A 19,349-nucleotide genomic window follows, 5' to 3' on the forward strand; every position below is an offset into this window, starting at 1 on the left:
TCTTAAGTGAGTGTGTGGCGCCCCCTCGTGGTGCCTGGTACAACACCACCCTGGATTCACTCGCTCCTATCCGTGACCAGGCCGTCAACGGTGAATCCAACTCTCTTTCGGCATTTTGGTGCCCTCTCCTCGCAATCCCTACTCTCTTGCAGGTTCACCCCTCAGGGGCAGTAGCCTCTGCTCTTACTCTGTCTTCCTAGGCGCGCTGTCAGCACGCTGGGTCCAAGGCTATCCCCCTCATCCCCCCACGCCTCGCCGCCGCGCTTACAGCTTCACCCAACACAAAAAGTCCTCGAGTTATTTTATTGCTGTATATAGAAGTCAGTTAATGCCCCCTGGACTCCCCTTCCGTCACCTAGCAGTGGCTGCCTCGTCTGCCGGGGCTCGCGAACCACCGCGGGTCCGAGGGTCGTAGCCGCGCACCGCCACCGGGTGCGCCACCACTTCCCCTCCCCGACGCCGGGACAGCCGGGATCCTCGGCCTGCAGCCCTCGGCCGAGAAGGCGGGTCAGGAGGGACTGCTCCTCGTCTGATGGAAGCGGAGGCTCGCGGGAAAGGGGCGGCGAGAGACCCCCTGACACGACTCCCAGGCTTTGTCGCGCGCGCTGGAGGGGGCGCTGTGGGCCCCTATTCGGAGTAGCAGTAGGTCCCGTAGGCCGCCTGCTGGGGTCTGGGGAAGCCGAAGCTGCGCACTCCGGGATCCGGGAGGCCTCCGCAGCGCGGCCGAGGCGTGGTGATGGGGAAGCGCACGCTGCCATCCGCCAGCCAGCCGCCGTCGCATTGGTCCAGCCCGGAGAACTTCCAGGCTGCATAGAGGTGCCCGACCTTGGCCACCACGGCCCCGCGCCGCCGGCACGCCGCGTGGGCTTCAGACAGCGTCAGCCGCCCCGGCACGAAGAACACTTGGCCTGGGGACCGAAGCGGGTCACCGACTGATCCAGAGAAGGGCCAGTCGGGGCGCAGCGGGATTCGGACTCCCAGGGAGCAGAGTCGGGGGGGCAGGTGTGGTCGGGTGGGTCCGAGCTTGGGTAGGAGGAGTGGGAGTAACGAGACTGGGGGTGAGGGTGAGGTTGCGGGAGACAGGCTGGAGCCTGGGTGGGCGGAGTGACGGAGGGGCGAGGCCTTCAAGAGACCACGGAGCTGGCCCGGGATCTCAAGCCACTTGCCTTCTACCTTCCCGGCCCCATCCTTCAGGTCCGGGTCCTGGCCCCGCTCGCCCCGCCCCGCCTCATTCACAGGCTGAATCCTCCTCCTTCGCAGCCGGTCAGGCCACGCCCCCTCCGGTGCTGAGGCTGGCTAGCCCCGCCCCCTTACCCGACAGCTCAGAGGTAAAGCAGAAGGCGTCGTAGCGGTCGCGCTTCCGGTCGCGGGGCCCGTAGCTGCGGATCCCGGGCCGACCTGGGCCACCGCAAGGAGCGCGCGCCGTGAGCACAGGGTAGCGCACGGAACCCTCGAGCAGCCAGCCCGCGTTACACCAGTCCAGACCCTCGGTCCACGCTGGGGGGAGATGGCGGGGGGTGGGGGTTGTGTAGGGCGATTAGAGGCGTCACAGGCGGGAGCAGACCCGGAGTTCGCCTCCACTGGGGTCCACGTGACAGCCCGGAGGGCGCCTGGGCGGTGCCGGGGTTCGGCCGCTCACCCTGGTACAGCTGGGCGTAGGTGGCCAGGCGTCCGTCTTGCTCCTCGCACGCCTGCTTCGCCTCGTAGTAATTGAACTGGTACCTGCCCCGGCTGGGCTGGTACGGAAACACCACACCTGGGGGGTGGCAGACAGCCTGGGGAGGGCAGGCAGAAGGAGAGGGGGAAGGAAGGGCGGTGCAGCCTAGGAAAAAGGGCTAGGGGGACCCCAGGAGCAGGCGGGGGAGAGGCTGGGGAGGAGCCCTGGGAGGCCTGAGATGAGACAGCCGAGCCACCCCTGGAGAGGAGCGGGGCAGTAACCGAAGGGCCTCACCCTCCAGGCGAAGGGTCAGCGCCACACTCTCGTCCTCGATGCCATTGATGAGCTCACAGCGGTACCGGCCCTCGTCCTCCAGGCGCACGCCCGCGATGACCAGGGAGGCGTCTAGCCGATGCCCCCTTCGCATCCTGGCACGCCCCCCCAGGGGCCCGTAGCCCCGGGCGTGCAGTCCGTTGGTGATGAGGATGGGCGTTTCCTGGAGTTCCCCCGGCTCCACTTTGCTCCAGCGCACCTTGTAGCTGGGAGGCGGGGCGCCCAGGACGCAGGGCAGCGTGGTCGTGGCCCCACGACGAGAGTGAATGACCTCGTGGATGGGGGGCAGGAGGTAGTGGGGGCCAGGGTGGGGCGCTGAGCAGAGGGGGCCACAGTGGCAGGAACCCCCGACCCTCAATGCCCCGAGTGCCTACCCAGATCCCCTTACCCCAGGCTCCCCCAACCCTCTCCTCCATTGCTCACTCAGCAATGACTCTCAGCCCCAGAGTATCTCCAACAGCTGCCCTTCCCACTTTCCCCACCACTGTTCCCCAGATTCTGGGCAGAGCTAAGGTCTTACCTGAGTCCCCCAGGGCTCTGTGGAAGGTGGTGAAGGCCCAAGGGAGAAGGAAGTGGTAGAGAGTGGGGAGACTGGCCCTGCCTTGCATGATGGGGAGTCAGCCCAGCACGGTCTGCAGGGCACAAAGGGTGAGCATTCCTTAGGACTAAGGGCATGGGGTGGAAGGAACAGGGTAGATCTCCCATCAGGGATTCCTGAGAGGGGACTGTCCAGCTGGAAGCCGTGAGGGCAGAAAAAGGGGCTGAAGTTGTTCGCAAAAGGAAGGTAATGGGGGAGGGGCAGTAACTAACTCCACTCCCTGCCAGGCCTCCTGAGCCCATCCCTCCTCCTCTCTCACATCCCTGCAGTCAGCAGGTCCTAATTTAGCACCTCCTCTACCTATCCATTCTCAGCACCAGTTGTACTTCCCAAGTCTCGCCTTCTGGATGGCCAGCTGTGGTCTCTGTCCTCTCCCAATACCCATTCTTCATCTGAAGCCAGAGTAAATATGGTCTTGTCACTCTCCTGCTGAAAACAGTGACTCCCCATTGCCGTGAGGATCAAATCCAGTGTCCGAACCCAACTTCCAAGGCTCCCTGTGATCCAGCTTCTCCCAGCACCTCCAGCATTGCCCCCCCCCACCCTACCCCTCACTACCTGTGCCCTCTGCGCTGTGCTCCAGACATGTTCTGGCTCCAACACAGTCCAAGTTCACCCTCACCTTCTTCTTACAGGCAATCAGTTTGGGCCTCACCTCCTCTGGGAAACCTTTCCCCTCCCCTCCACTTCATCACGCTGTAGTGCACTGTGATCTACGCCTCTGGTTCCCCTACTGTCTTGGACTGGGGACTTTTTTTTCTTAGAAGTAGTTCTATTAACAGCTAAATTAGCAGTGTGGATCTGAAACTAATACATATGCATATGTAGACTATGTCGGTGAGCTTTCCAGTAATTATCAAGTATAAAATTATAAGGCTATTAAAAATGATTTCAGGGCTTCCCTGGTGGCGCAGTGGTTGAGGGTCTGCCTGCCGATGCAGGGGACACGGGTTTGTGCCCCGGTCCGGGAAGATCCCACATGCCGCGGAGCGGCTGGGCGCGTGAGCCATGGCCTCTGAGCCTGCGCGTCCGGAGCCTGTGCTCCGCAGCGGGAGAGGCCACAACAGTGAGAGGCCCGCGTACCGCAAAAAAAAAAAAAAAAAAAAAAGATTTCAAACACAATTGTCTATTTCAGTCGTTGATTTTCCCCCCTTCTTTATTCTATCCTTTATCACCTTGGCCATTTTTTTTAGAATTAGACTAAAGACCCCTTAACCTAGTTTTATTCCTTTTTGAGATCTGATTCCCCCACTTCCTAATCGCATGACTTTGAACAAGTTGCTTAACCTCTCTCTGCCTCAATGTCCTCACCAGTAAAATGTGGTGAATAGCAGCACACCTACCTCACTGAGCAGTTGTGGGGATTAGAAGAATGTATGTAAAATGCTTCAATAGGTCCTGATATCTAGTAAGGGCTATGTATATGTTAGCTGTTATCTGCAGCTCCCGGCATAGTTTCTGGCACACAGTAGGTGCTAAATAAATATGTGTGTTAATGAATGAGCTCACATTAAGGACTTCTGGGAAGGAGAGCAGGGACACGGCAAGAGGAAGGCAAGACTGAGGAAGGGTCGGAAAGCTAAGGAGCTGGACTCCGTCTTCTTGCAGATGAAGGCCAGAGCTGAGCATGCAGAAGAGACAGGGTTTAGGTGCAGAAAGGACTTCCCAATGGTTAAAAAGGAAAGCATCTGGGACAGGGACCTGAGCGAGAGAACACATCTCCTGTACAGGAGAACCTGGTAAGCACAGTGATAGTGGGAACTGAGACCGATTGAGGGACCCATAGTAATGACAGCCAGCACCAACACGTTTAAAGTTTAACGTGCCTGAAACTGCTCTAGGCACTTTACATGTACACTTTTATATCTACTCCCCTTAGCAATCCTATGAGGTAGGAACAACTGTGGATCCCATTTTTATATGCTCAAAGGTGCTCACATGTCAGGATACTTGAGTGAGGTCACACAGCTAGTAAGAGGAGGGGTTTTGTGGGACTTGAACCCAGACTTGACATGAGGTTCAAGCTCTTAGTCACTGATCTGTCTTTCTGTTTCTCAAAGCAGGCGCACACTTATCTTCTTCATACCCTTTACAGAGAATGAGAGCGTGGCTAACAGCTCCAGTGCCTCCCCCCACCTTTTTTTTTCCCACTTAAAAGGTTTTTTTAAGCTAAATATTCATAATTTTTATGAGACACTTTTAGGTATAGAATAAAATTATTTCACTGATAATTATTTTATGAACATTCTGATCAACAGTACTGTGTAAGATATTTTGACACTGACCTGTTAGAAGTGGGCCTCTTCACAGAGATGGAGGGAGCAGTGACTGGAAGCTTTTTGTCCTGCTGGAGGAAGAGGCTCCAGGTGAAGGAGTTGCCTGGGCCCCTGGGAGGTCCAAGCATCTAAGAGCCCCAGGACTTGGACCCCTGATCATCGTACTCTCTCCTTTCACACCTTTGAGGAAAGGCTTCTGCCCTGAGTTCAAAGAAATCAAGGTACCAAAAACTCCCCCACTCATCGCTCCACTAAGCCAGGCTAAGTGACTAGGGTCCAGCTCTGTGGCCGGGCACCGTGTCTGTGGCACTCACTGTCCTGGGCTCAGGGGAAGACACGGCTTAGGAAGAGGCATGGGAACCCATGAAGAGGGATGGAGTAAAGGAGGCAACCCAGGAATAATTACCTGGAATAGTGTGGAGAATGGGATGCCTCGTTTCTTCTAGATGCTCTTAGACCAGAGAAAGGATGGATTAATGGGTGGGTATAAGAATGTTGGACTGATGGGCATGGAGTGAACTACAAATGAGGCTCAAAGATCCATAAGTGTCAAGTTCCAGCTGCCTCCACTTTTCCATACGGGCCTACTCTGCGTAGCACCACTCCACCTCCCCCAACAAAGCCCTCACCTCTGCACTCCGGTGCCTGGGTGCGCATTGCCTATGGGAAGAGGCTCTCAAGGTGGGAATCAGACTTCCAGGACCTCCAGTTGCTTCAGAAAACCTGACCCCTTCTGTCCAGCTCCCCTGTCTGTCATCTGTCTGTCCTTTCCTTCTCTGTCTCCACCCCATCGGAAGCACAATTTCCCATTGTCTCCTTCTTTTCCCCTATTGTTGAATAACAGGGGCCCTTTCTTTATCCTGTGGGTAATGGCAACGAAATGTCAACAGCTGGGGATGTGGGATGCAGGACCGGCTGGCACATGCCACCGGAAAAAGGGCCTGGGTGGAGGCGGGCTCAGAACAGGAACTGACATCCCCAAGGAGGAGAAAATGGGGAGAGGGAGAGAGAAGTTTTGTGAGAAGGTTGAAATGAGGTCTCCCTCAATATTCAAGCTTCACGGCTCTGAAGAGATTTTGTGTAAGGCTGGGGAAATGGCTGAACTCCACGGAGAGCAGAGCGAGAAGTCAGCATTGCACGGGGAGAGATGGAAATTAGATAGCACAGAGGATTTTGCTGTCTCTGGGAAGGACATGGGAATTTCTGAGGATGGAAGGATTTTGGAAAGTTCTCCAAGAGAAGGCATCGTATTTGTTCCCTAGTTCCCCATCGCCTCCTTCAGCAGATGGATAATCTTAAAGTTCTCAAGAGAAAGGAGATCCTTAACCTCCCCGAGTGAAGGTTCACTTCTCTAAAATCCCTCTTATTAGGAAGTTCTTTTGGAAGTCTAAACTCCTACTGGAGTTTAAGCTCATTTTTTATTTATTTTTTAAAATTTTATTTATTTATAAGAGGTATGTGGGCCTCTCACTGTTGTGGCCTCTCCCATTGCGGAGCACAGGCTCTGGACACGCAGGCTCAGCGGCCATGGCTCACGGGCCCAGCCGCTCCACGGCATGCAGTATTCTCCCGGACTGGGGCACGAACCCGCGTCCCCTGCATCGGCAGGCGGACTCCCAACCACTGCGCCACCAGGGAAGTCCTAAGCTCATTCTTTAAACCTTTCTATTGAGATATAATTTACATACAACAAAGTGCAGATCATAAGGGTACAGCTCAATAAATGTTGACATGTGTACACACCCTGTAACTACCCAGCCCCAGATTAAGATATAGAAGGTTTCCAACACCCAGAATAAGTGCATTTCTTTTTTGTTTGCTGTCAATGCAAAGGGAGCACTCCCTCCATAAATAGCCATTTAGAAATGTTTCGAGCTTCAAATCGCCTCTTGCCCTTCTTTTCTCTCTGCAACCCAACATCAGTGGCTTCACGTTACTAAATCCTACACTTTCAGGATCCTTAGCTTCCTCATTTACCAGAGGGAAGGGAAAGTGACTTGTCCAAGACCACACAGAATGCAGTTGTTGAGTCAAGCCTAGAACGTTCTGCTTTTCCGGCTAATCCCTCTTCCACTCCTCTCCTCGACCCTCCGAGTCAGCCCCGGAGCTGCAGGGTCTTCACTGGGGCCATATTTGACAGCATGGAGCCCACCCCGACGGTGCTCTTTAAGGATTGGATTGACTTTTTCCTGTCCGCTCCATCCTTTCCTAAACCCTTCCCTCTTCCTCCCAGAGAGAAGGACAAACGAGAACAGACAAATAGCCGCCTGTCTCCTCTGCCAGGACACCATGATCCCGCGCATCTGATTGGCTTCCGCCCAATACAAACAAACAGCCTTACGCGGAGGGGGAGGTATAAAGCCTCCATGGCCTGACCGGTCGCACCCTGATTCCCAGGCTCACCCCTCGCTGCTCCTTTCTCCCCAGACCACTTCTGAGTTGCAGTTTGGAAGTCTCTGGTGTATAAATCCGTAAAAGGCTGAGTTTGGCAGGGAGGAAGGCCTAGAACTATGCGATAGATGCAAAGAGAACCCCTTGAGGATGGAATGAGAAAGGAACAGACCAAGAATAAATACAGCGTGAATAACCAAACTGTTCAGTCTGCTCAGGTCACGTTCATTCTCAGTTCTTCCCGAAGACACTACGAGACAGGAATGAGGTAAGACTGCTCAAGCTTGAGTTGGCATCTTTTCTGGCACCTTCTGAGGAGAGGCCTTTGCCACTCCTGCTGCCTACCAACCAGGGTGAGGTGGAATCATCTAAGAGGAGCATGGAGTCCTGACACCTCTTTCCCTGACACCCCAGACTCAGCCTCCACCCTCCAGGCATGTTCAGCAGACTAATTTTCTGGATCTTTGGTGACGGCAAGCATGGGCCCAGTTTACTACGGGATTGTTGCATGAAGGACTGGAAAAGTCGGCAAAATGGTACTTTAGGGTGCATAGCAGGGAAGGGCCATGTGTGCCGGGGTTGGGGGGGTGGGGGGGGCTTCCCTCTCCTTCCAGTGAAATTTGCGTTCACCCCCACCTGCCTCGGCCGGCCGCCGCAGAGTCTCCAGCAGACGCTGCAGGGCCCTCTCTTGCTCCTCCTCTGCTGGGTCTCACCTTTCTCCTCCTCCCTGGGAGCCCCCAGGCTTCCTCTTGCTTCTAACCCAGGCTCAGGCCTTTTGTGGGGCTGCATCCTGGCTGCACTGCAGGACCATGTGCGGGGTGAGCCTGGGGGAGTCAGCCTTGTGGAAAGACATGTTTTCCGCTCAGGATGCCTCACTACCCTGAACAGCCTTTGTCCTGTAGACAGAGTCTAGGGTGGGAAGGAAGGGGAAGATGTGGCCCATGCCCTTGGGTGGGGGGTGGGCTGCCAGTCTGGAGGGGGCATGAGGCCACATGGGCTAATGGGAAGAACACTGGACCATGAATCAGGAATCCCGTTCCAGCCAGATGCTGACTTCCTATGAGACTATACCAACCTCCTGGAGCTTCAGTCTCTCTAATTATCGAACGGGCACCACACCTGCCCAATGGGACTGGCTGGTGTGAGGGTGATGGAGCAGCCTTCTACCCAGTGAAAAGCACGCTGTGAATGAGGTTCATTGTTATAATGGTTGGTTCAAATTGGAAAACTGCTAGAGAAGGGGAGAATGAGGTGGGAAAGAGCTGAGATCCGTTAGACCCCCTCATCCTTGAACATCCTTGAACTAGCCACACCCTCCAAGAACAGTGGGGGCCCTTCATGGGGCTGAGGTCTCTTTCTAAACAGTGAGGGTGTCCCTCTCTGTGTTTCCATCTCTGTGAAGAACAGGGGGATGTCACCATCCATGACTAAGATGCCACGTGGAGCCCTGACCATGCCCCATCTCAAGCTGCCCTGCCCAGCCCAGGAGTCCTGACAGAACTCAGTTCCCTGGTCATCACTCCAGCCCCTTGATCTGGGGCTCTTGAGAAGTGGGACCCACAGTGCCCACTTCAGTACTGATCAGAACCTAGAAACTAGAAGCAAAGAAGTCCAGAGGCATCCTCTATGGGCAGCCTCTTCCTGGCTCTGAAAGGTCTTGAAAGACAACAGTGGGGATATCTGGTTGTCCTCATCTCAACCTGGCAAATGTTCAGATTCCTCAACCATCTCTATCCTGAGGGCGTGGTGGCTGAGGGGTGCGGCCAGGGTAGTGCTTTTTCTGAATTCCCCCTTTTCTGAAGGGCCTCAGGGTGTAGAGAACTGTGTGAGCAAATGCAGTAAATGAACTTAGGAAGGTCTTGACCTTATGAAGTGCTCGGGCTAGTGGGATGACACCTGTCCTATCACAGAGGTAGATGAGGGTAAAATAAAATGTTGGAAAGTGTAGAGAACAGCAAAAGACAAATGTCTAGAAGTTGTTTTCATGGTTACTAAGATTTAACAATTATATTTTACATATTACTAATCATGTCTCTGTTTGTCACAGTCAGTTCATGGCTATATTCAAGTGGGCCATTTAAATTGCACTTTTGGGGTGCAGCTACTGTGGAAAACAGGATGGACGTTCCTCAAAAAACTAAAAATAGAGTTGCCACATGATCCAGCCATCCCACTTCTGGGCAAATATCTGGAGGAAACTATAATTCGAAAAGATACCTGCACTCCTATGTTCATAACAGCACCATTCACAATAGCCAAGACAAAGAAGCAACCTAAATGTCCATTTACAGATGAATGGATAAAGAACATGTGGTACATGTATACAATGGAATACTACTCAGCCATAAAAAAGAATGAAATAATGCCATTTGCAGCAACATGGATGGACCTAGAGATTATCATACTAAGTGAAGTAAGTCAGACAGAGAAAGACAAATACCATATGATATCGCTTATACGTGGAATCTAAAACATGACACAAATGAACTTATCTACGAAACAGAAACAGACTCACAGACATAGAAAACAGACTTGTGATTGCCAAGGTGGAGGACGGTTGGGGAGAGAAGGATTGGGAGTTTAGGATTAGCAGATGCAAACTATTATATATAGGATGGATAAACAGCAAGGTCCTACTGTCTAGCACAGGGAACTATATTCAATATCCTGTGATAAACCATATAAAAATATGAAAAAGAATGCATATATATGTATAACTGAATCACTTTGCTGTACAGCAGAAACTAACACAGCACAGCAAATCAACTATACTTCAATAAAATCAATTTTAAAAGATAAAATTGTGTTTTTGTTCATCTACCTCTGCAAATACCTTGAGATTCCCGAGTCCTCATTTTATCAGCCCTTCTCACACTCCCAGGCCTCAAGGCTTGCTCTCTCAAATCCCTGCTTCTGTTCTCGTTCAGGGCAGTCTAAGTTGGATCTGACTTTACTTTGTACAGACTCTCACTCCCAGTCTCACATTAGTCAAAGTTAAGCCCAGAAATAAGAAGATTTGCAAGTATTAATCAACCATTCTCAGGCCAGAATGTGAATAATTTTAAAAAGTGAGCCCTAACTTATAGCTCTACATTCTCTCACATGGGAAACATAAATACTCTCACAGTATTAACATTCCCATTTTATGGACAAAGAAACTGATGTCTAGAGAAAGTTAATTGTTAGTGAGTAACCCAGGGAGCTCATCTCCGAAGCTAGATGAGTTCTTCCCTTCTGTGGAAGAATAATTCCTCCAAACTTAGAAAAGGTAAAATGAGAATTGCTTTTTTTTGTTGGTTGTTGGGCGTTTTGTTTTTGGGGGGGGGTTGGTTTGGTTTGGTTTGGTGTCGCTCTAGAGCATTGTCTAAAAGCTTGCTTGACACTCAACTGACTCTCCTGGAGAATGTAACTTTGTTGTTATAGTATATTTGATAAATAATCTACAACCAAAAAAAGATGAAACACTTACAGTCTGTATGGTTAGTGGTTAACTTGGAGAAGTTGATAAAATGATAGGGTTTTATTGCCCAACAGAGAAGTTAACCACAAAGGTGTTTTGGTTTTATTGTCCTGGAAACTTGACCAGTCATATCTAAATTAGCAATCTTATTTCGGCATTCCTTTTTTTACTGACTATATAAATCCCTGTTTCTCAAATGCTCTTCAAAGCAGCTCCTTTGTCTTTCTCCTAGTTCTGCCATTAATGAGTTAAATAAATCTTTGACGTGAGTTAAAAAATAACTTTGAGAATTGTTTTTCCACTTCTCAACTTCCCTATGTTGAAAGCAACATCCTAGTGCTTTCTGCTTCCCTGGAATAGCAGATCCACTTGTAGAACTAACACATGAGTGCCCTGAGAGACTGAACCTCCTTGAGGGGAGGATACTTTGTATCTCCAGCCCGCAGAGGACCAGCAAGGGCACTAGGAGGAAGTGGCCATTCTCAGCAAGAGTCCTCTACAGTGCCTTCTTGTAGTTAAGGCTACGAAGGCTGCTGCTCCAATGGGCCACCATTGTTACAGCAACTCAATTTCATTAGCTACTTCAGAGACTTTAAATTGCATCCATTGTTCTTCCTCAAGGAAGCCTCCCAAGAAACAATTTAACAGTTTTCTCACCTGGCATATACTAGCATTCAGAAAATGTTTACTGAATAAATAAATAAATTTGACATTTTCTTTCTTTCTTTAATTTCTGCAAGCTTAACCAAAGGGCAGGGCATAATGGCTAAGTTCCACAGGCTCTGGAATTTGAGCGCCTGGAGATAAATCTCAGGCAACCTACTAACTGGATAACATTAGCCTTCTCTTTACTTCATTGTTTTCCTCTGAAAATGAGGATAATGACATCAGTAATTAGAACTGTGCCTGACTCATAGAATGCACTCAATATATTTTAGCCCTTACTGTTGGTGAGGGGAAGAAGTGTCAAAGGGAACAGAATCAATCAAAACACAGATACTGACTGATTGATCCTAAGGGATCACGTGATTTTTAAAAACCATAAACACATACAAATCAATGTCCCACTTATTTTTATTTATCACAAAACATAACAAAATTAATACATGAACATAATGAAAAAGAATTAAACCACTAACAAAGGGATAAAATGAAAAGTAAAATCCTTCCTTTCTTTCTTCCTTCCTTCTTCTTACTTCCTCCTGGAACAATTAAACCATTGTTAAGTTTCTTCTGTACGTGCCCACAAAGGTTTTAAGAATCTACAAGAATTCACATAAATAGAAACATGCATCATGCATATATTCTATTTTTTAATCTAATTAGGATCATATACAAACTGCTCCCTACTTTTTTTTTTAACCTAATAATATGTTGTGAACATCAGTCCTATCAGCACATGACATAAAGCTTCTTCATTCTTTTCCATGTCTGCATAGCATTCCAGTGGGTGGCTGTAGCATAATTTATTTAACGAGATGTCTACTGTTGGAGACTGCTAGAGGTTGGACAACAAGTTAGCCATCTTGGGAAAAAAATATGATCCATAATTCATTCCTTAAACTAAATAAATTCCTGGAAGCTCAAACATTTAGATGTAAAAATGAAGCCAGAATGAGTCATAGAATAATAATTTTTAAATTGGAGGGCAACTTTTATTGCTTTCTTAAAAACTGATTCCTCAATGATACATTTAATTGTAGACAGTTTAACAAACATAAAAACATTAAAAAATGAAAATCGCAGGACTTCCCTGGTGGCTCAGTGGTTAAGACTCCACGCTCTCAATGAAAGGAGCCCGGGTTTGATCCCTGGTCAGGGAACGAGATCCCACATGCATGCCGCAACTAAGAGTTTACCTGCCGCAACTAAGGAGCCCAAGAGCCGCAGCTAAAGATCCAGCGCAACCAAATAAATAAGCAAGTATTTTTTAAAAATGAAACTTAATCCTACCACACAGAGAAAATAACTTTTAACATTTTGTTGTCTGTCCTTCCAAACTTTCAAGGCATTTATGTATTCATTATGTGTATGATTTTTTTCATGATTTAATATGCAATACATCTGATAGCCAGCAGGTGGCTCAAGAAGGCGGCGTTACCGGCGCTGACGGGCCCTGCAGAGTGCTGGGCTCCGCATACAGCTCGAGTCCTGGGCACTGCTGGAGGATCACCGCTTGTTTACTGCGGACGATGTTCAGAGATGGGAATGCTATAGCAGAGACCTGAAAGTTTTGGGGGCGTCCTCCAGACTCAGAGCGCCCTTCAGACTCGCTTTGACAAGGCTGAGCTAAGCTTCAGTTCAGAGGGAGAGAGTCCCAATATCTCAAAGCGTTTTCCTTCGTATTTGTGGCAGCAGTGCCAAGAGAAAGAATGAGGTGGGATACCCTGCTGCTTTTCTTTCCAGCAGGGTCCTTTTTCCCACCTCTACTTCCACTCATATTGGTGTCTTTCATACTGTCCCCGTTCAGAAATTTTTCCATGGCATTTTTACTGATGTATCTGGAAATATTTCATTAAAAAATATTGATTGATCGATTGGCTGTATGAGGTCTTAGTTGTGGCACGCGGGATCTTTCACTGTGGTGCGCGGGCTCTTCATTGCGGTGCGCGGGCTTCTCTAGTTGTGGCACGAGGGCTCCACAGCGCGTGGGCTCTGTAGTTGGGGCATGTGGGCTCTCTAGTTGCGGCGCCTAGCTTAGTTGCCCTGGGCATGTGGGATCTTAGCTCCCCCACCAGGGCTGGAACCGGCGTCCCCTGCGTTGCAAGACCGATTCTTAACCACTGGACCACCAGGGAAGTCCCTGGAAGTATTTTATTTTTTTAAATATAAAAAACAAGCCAACTGGAAATGTCTGCTGCCTTGAAAACTTCACTTCTCTAGGCTGACTCTAGAAGTGGCAGCAAGCACTACAAAGGAAAGAGGGCCCCTTTGGCAGTTCCGTCCCTCATCCATTCTCACCACCCCACCACCACAACCAGCATGTACACACACTGGGGTTTCCAAGCCCCTTCACAGAAGGACACACTGAGGCCAGGGAAAGACAGAGAAAAGAACTAGAGGGACAGGGATGCAGAGCTCAGAGACAGGTCTTGACCCAAACTGGAGAGAAGCGTGGTACCAAGGGGCAGATGGCAATGATGCTTCAAAGGGTTTGTTAAGCAGAAACCCACACCAGATTGCATCAAAGAACAGCCGTCTGTGGCTGAGACCATTTCATTTCGGTTTTCTGTGCTGATGGCCCTCAGGTTACTTACCTACAAATAGGGAAGATTATATACAATTTGGGATTAGGCTGAGAATCAAATAAAATGATGTTTGTGAAAATGATATTTTAAACTGTGAACCACTGTTTTAAATAAAACCCACTATTTTAATTTTTTTGAGTCATTTTTATTCATTTAGGCTGCTCCGGGTCTTATTTGTGGCACGCGGGATCTTTGTTGTCAGCATACCGACTTCTTTTTTTTTTTTTCAATTAAACTTTTTAAAAATGTTTGAGGTAATTTTTGTTTGTTTGTTTGTTTGTTTTGTTTTTTTTTAAACATACCAACTTCTTAGTTGCAGCGTACATGTGGGATCTAGTTCCCTGACCAGGGGTCGAATTCGGGCCCCCTGCATTGGGAGCACGGAGTCTTAGCCATTGGACCACCAGGGAAGTCCCCAAAACCCACTATTTTTAAATAGCAAAGCACTCTGCACAAGGGATTGTAATATTTTTGTTGTTATGAACTTAAATAGTTAATGAAGTAGGAAAATTACAAACTGCCTAGGCCTGAGGATTAAGAAATAATATCAGTCTAAGAAAAAACCCTAAGACACATAGGCGCACCTTTTTTTTTTTCCCAACAGAAAGAAAAATAACATTATATTAGGTAAACATTGCCAATATTTGTGATATAAGCTTTCAAAAATCCCAACATTTGGTACTTCCCTGGTGGCCCAGTGGTTAAGATTCCATGCTTCCACTGCAGGGGACATGGGATGGATCCCTGGTCAGGGAACTAAGATCCCGCATGCCACATGGTGTGGCAAACAAACAAAAAACAAAGTTGCAACCACAAGCTCTTTTCTCTTCTCTCATTCTCAGATTTCAGTAATAGAATAAATACATGAACAAACAACTGAGAAGAGGTGGAGGAAAATGTTACACAAGTTTATGCACCAGAGGGATTTGTTAGCGTAGTATGATTTTTATGACACTGTGTGTGGACTTAGAGTATAGAAAGATAACCCAGTACCTAATTTTTAGGATTTCATTCTGCTCCAGAAATTTAGAAAGGAATTCAAGAGTTGGTCATCTCGGACTTCCCTGGTGGTGCAGTGGTAAAGAATCCGCCTGCAGGGGACACGGGTTTGAGCCTTGGTGCGGGAAGATCCCACATGCTGCAGAGCAACTAAGCCCGTGTGCCACAAGTACGGAGCCTGAGCTCTAGAGCCCACAAGCCACAACTACTGAGCCCCTATGCCACAACTACTGAAGCCAGCGCGCCTAGAGCCCGTGCTCCACAACAAGAGAAGCCACCACAATGAGAAGACCGAGCACTGCAACGAACAGTAGCCCCCACTTGCCGCAACTAGAGAAAGCCCGTGCACAGCAACAAAGACCCAACGCAGCCAAAAATAAATAATAAATAAATGTATTAAAAACAAAGTTAAAAAAAAAAGAGTTGGTCATCTTAGTGCCACATTCACCTCCTCCTGAAGGTCTCCCTGTTGCCAGTCATATTTCTCCTCATTTCTGCACCAAGTTCCTCAGCACTGAGGAACTCTGATTTGTATTCATTTGCTGTTTTAAAGTTATTTTTCCTGACAAAGTATGTTAATTGTAGAAAAAACTAAAATTCAGAGAAAATGTATAAAGAAGGGTATGCACTTACTCATAATTCCTTCATCTCAGAATGACTGCCTGTAACATGTTAGTGTTCTCTTGTTCTTTTACTGTGCCTGTGGTTTTTTGTTCTTTTGGTTTTTTTGAGATATAATTCACCTACCATAAAATTCACCCTTTTAAAGTGTACAATTCAGTGGGTATTAGTATGTTCACAAGTTTAATCAACACCACTGATTCCAGAACATGTCATCAACTCAAAAAGAAACCCTCCACCCACCCATTAGTAGCCACTCTCCATTTTTCTCTTCCCAACTGAACTATGTCAATGGATTTGCCTACTCTGGACATTGCACATAAATAGAATCATACAGTATGTGGCCTTTTGTGTCTGGTTTCTTTCACTTAACATATTTTCAGAGTTTATCCATGTTGTAGAATGTATCAATACCACATTTCCTCTGATGACCTAATCATATTCCATTGTGGATCTACCATGTTTTGTTTATCCATTCATTAGCTGATGGACACTTGGATTGTTTCCACTTTTTAGCTATTACTATACATAGTGCTTCTATGAAATTTTGTGTACAAGTTTTTGTATAGACATATATTTTCAATTCTCTTGGGTATACACCTAGGAGTGGAATTGTTGGTTCATATAGTAATTCTATGCTTAACTTTCTGAGGAATTTTTCATACTGTTTTCCAAGGCAGCCGCACTATTTTACCTTCCCACCAGCAATGTATGAGGGTTCTCATTTCTCCACATCCTCACCAACACTTGTTATTGCTCATTTTTTAAATAATAGTTATCCTAGAAGGTGTGGAATGATATTGTATTGTGGTTTTCACTTGCATCTCCCTGATGACTAATGATGTTGGGCATCTTTTCATGTGCTTATTAGCCATTTGTATATCTTCTTTGGAGAAATGTCAATCCAAATCTTTTACCCATTTTAAAATTGTGTTGTCTTTTTTTTTGCAGTACGCGGGCCTCACACTCTTGTGGCCTCTCCCGTTGCGGAGCACAGGCTCGGGTTGCGCAGGCTCAGCGGCCATGGCCCACGGGCCCAGCCGCTCTGCGGCATGTGGGATCTTCCCGGACCGGGGCACGAACCCGTGTCCCCTGCATCGGCAGGCGGACTCCCAACCACTGCGCCACCAGGGAAGCCCTGTGTTGTCTTTTTATTATTGAGTTGTAAGTGTTCTTTTTTTAAATTTTATTTATTTATTTATTTATATTTGACTGCATTGGGTCTTTGTTGCTGCGCAAGGGCTTTCTCTAGCTGCGGTGAACGGGGGCTACTCTTCGTTGCGGTGCGTGGGCTTCTCATTGTGGTGGCTTTTGCTGCGGAGCACGGGCTCTAGGTGCGCAGGCTTCAGTAGTTGTGGCTCACGGGGTCTAGAGTGCAGGTTCAGCAGGTGTGGTGCATGGGCTTAGTTGCTTGGCGGATTCTTTTTTTTTTTTTTTTTTTTTTTTGCAGTATGTGGGCCTCTCACTGTTGTGGCCTCTCCCGTTGCTCCGCAGCCATGGCTCATGGGCCCAGCCGTTGCGCGGCGTGTGGGATCTTCCCGGACCGGGGCACGAACCCGTGTCCCCTGCATCGGCAGGCGGGCTCTCAACCACTGCGCCACCAGGGAAGCCCCTGTAAGAGTTCTTCATGTATTTTTTGGATATTAGAACCTTACCAGAAATATGATTGCAAATATTTTCTTCCATTCTGTAATTGTCTTTTTACTTCTTTTTTTTTTTTAAATAAATTTATTTATCTTTGGCTGCGTTGAGTCTTCGTTGCTGCACACGGGCTTTCTCTAGTTGCGGCGAGCGGGGGCTACTCTTCGTTGCGGTGCGCGAGCTTCTCATTGCAGTGGCTTTTCTTTGTTTCGGTGCACAGGCTCTAGGCACGCGGGCTTCAGTAGTTGTGGCTCTTGGGCTCTAGAGCACAGGCTCAGTAGTTGTGGCGCACAGGCTTAGTTGCTCCGTGGCATGTGGGATCCTCCCAGACCAGGGCTCGAACCCATGTCCTCTGCATTGGCAGGCAGACTCTTAAGCACTGTGCCACCGGGGAAGTCCCTCTTTTTACTTCTTGATGGTGTCCTTTGGAGCACAAACGTTTTAATTTTGATGAAGCCCAATTTATGTTTTTTTCCTTTGGTTGCTTGTACATTTGGACTCATAGCTAATAAACAATTGTTTAATCCAAGGTTATGAAAGTTTACATCTATGTTTTCTTTTAAGAGCTTTAGAGGTTTTGCTCTTACATTTAGGTTTTTGATTCATCTTGAGTTAATTTTTGCATATGATGCGAGGTAGGGGTCCAACTTCATTTTTTTTTTTTTTTTTGCATGTGGCTATCCAGTTGTCTTAGCATAATTTGTTGAAAAGACTATTCTCTCCTCATTGCATTGTCTTGGCATTCTTGTTGAAAATTAATTGCCCATAAATGTCTGGGTTTATTTCTGGACTCTCATTTCTATTCTATTGATTTTATATCTAGCCTATGCCAGAACCACAGTCTTGATTACTATAGCTTTGTGGTAAGTTTGGAAATTGAGAAGTGTTAGTCGTTCAATTTTGTTCTTTTTCGAGAAAAAGGACTCCTTGCATTACCATTTGAATTTCCAAATCAGCTTGTCAACTTATGCAAAAAAAGCCAGCTAGGATTTTGATAGAGATTGCGTTGAATCTGTAGACCAATTTGGAGATTATTGTGATCTTCTTAAGTCTTCCAACCCATGAACACATGTATCTTTCCATTTACGTAGCTCTTCTTTAGTTTCTTTCAATGACATTTTGTAATTTTCAGTGTACAACTCTTGCTCTTCTTCTGTTATATTGTGTTAAATTCCTAAGTGCTTTATTCCTTTTGAGGCCATTGCCTATGAATTTTTTTTTTTTTTTTTTTTTTTGCGGTACGCAGGCCTCTCACTGTTGTGGCCTCTCCCGCCGCGGAGCACAGGCCGCGGACGCGCAGGCTCAGCGGCCATGGCTCACGGGCCCAGCTGCTCCGCGGCATGTGGGATCTTCCCGGACCGGGGCACGAACCCGTGTCCTCTGCATTAGCAGGCGGACTCTCAGCCACTGCGCCACCAGGGAAGCCCTGCCTATGTATTTTTAACATAGATGGGCTCTTACTATGCAGGAACCAGTTTGTACCTGCTTTTTTCATTTCAATCATATCCTAGACATTTCCCCCAAGTTATTAAGACTCCTTTTAAAGCTACATGTTAGTGCATTGTACGGTTACACTATAATTTATTTAGCAATTCTCCTGTTGTGGGATATTTAGGTTCTTTACAATTTTTCCATTTTATAAATATTCCTGTAATAAATATTTCTATTGATCTTGCTATGTCTGCATTTTAGATTATTTCCTTATAAGTAGTCATGGCCCCTTCCCCCACGAGAGAACACAGCAAGAAAGTGCCGGATATGAATCAGGAAGAGGGACCTCACCAGAAGGTGATTGTCCCAGTCCCTTGATCTTGGACTTCCCAGCATGCAGAACTGAGAGCAGCCAAGATGGCGGCGTAGAAAGACCCTCAGCTCACTTTATAATAGCCATGTATTCTTGTTCTTACAATGGATTTTATTTCTCACAACTCTTGTGAGGAGTGTGAGACCCCATGAAACGTGGAACTCCTGGAGGCCCATTTCTTCTTTTGCAGTCCCACATAGCCCCCAGGGACAGGCTTACAGGCTGGGAGAGACTCCTTCAGGAAGCCCTCAGGGACCCTGGCTTCTCCTCTTACCCCTGTGGCACTGTGTCCTGACCTTGCCACAGCTCTCATCACTCACT

The 19,349-nt window shown here is 48.0% G+C and overlaps 1 protein-coding gene across 1 annotated transcript; it reads right to left on the bottom strand.

Moving 5' to 3' along the window:
* Positions 1-627: 627 nt before the first annotated feature.
* On the bottom strand, positions 628-3,296 carry HAPLN2 (hyaluronan and proteoglycan link protein 2). The gene is made up of 5 exons (XM_022559606.2): positions 2,511-3,296; positions 1,952-2,305; positions 1,640-1,756; positions 1,315-1,497; positions 628-908 (listed from the first exon to the last, which is right to left on the bottom strand). Exons 1-5 carry the CDS (start codon positions 2,596-2,598, stop codon positions 628-630), a joined length of 1,023 nt encoding a protein of 340 aa, XP_022415314.1. The 5' UTR covers positions 2,599-3,296.
* Between the last annotated feature and the right edge of the window lie 16,053 nt (positions 3,297-19,349).

Source organism: Delphinapterus leucas, chromosome 1 (assembly GCF_059928025.1).
Source record: "Delphinapterus leucas isolate spDelLeu-1000000601 "Yukka" chromosome 1, BTC_Dleu_Yukka2, whole genome shotgun sequence".
Classification (NCBI taxonomy): domain Eukaryota; kingdom Metazoa; phylum Chordata; class Mammalia; order Artiodactyla; family Monodontidae; genus Delphinapterus; species Delphinapterus leucas.

What these genes read in the sequence shown, in the direction of transcription:
- HAPLN2 (XM_022559606.2), bottom strand. Translation starts at nt 2,598, where the DNA reads ATGCAAGGCAGGGCCAGTCTCCCCACTCTCTACCACTTCCTTCTCCCT. An exon ending in GCTGACCCTTCGCCTGGAGG is followed by an intron (nt 1,757 to 1,951) that starts GTGAGGCCCTTC and finishes GCCACCCCCCAG; the next exon opens with GTGTGGTGTTTCCGTACCAG. An exon ending in CTTTACCTCTGAGCTGTCGG is followed by an intron (nt 909 to 1,314) that starts GTAAGGGGGCGG and finishes TTCGGTCCCCAG; the next exon opens with GCCAAGTGTTCTTCGTGCCG.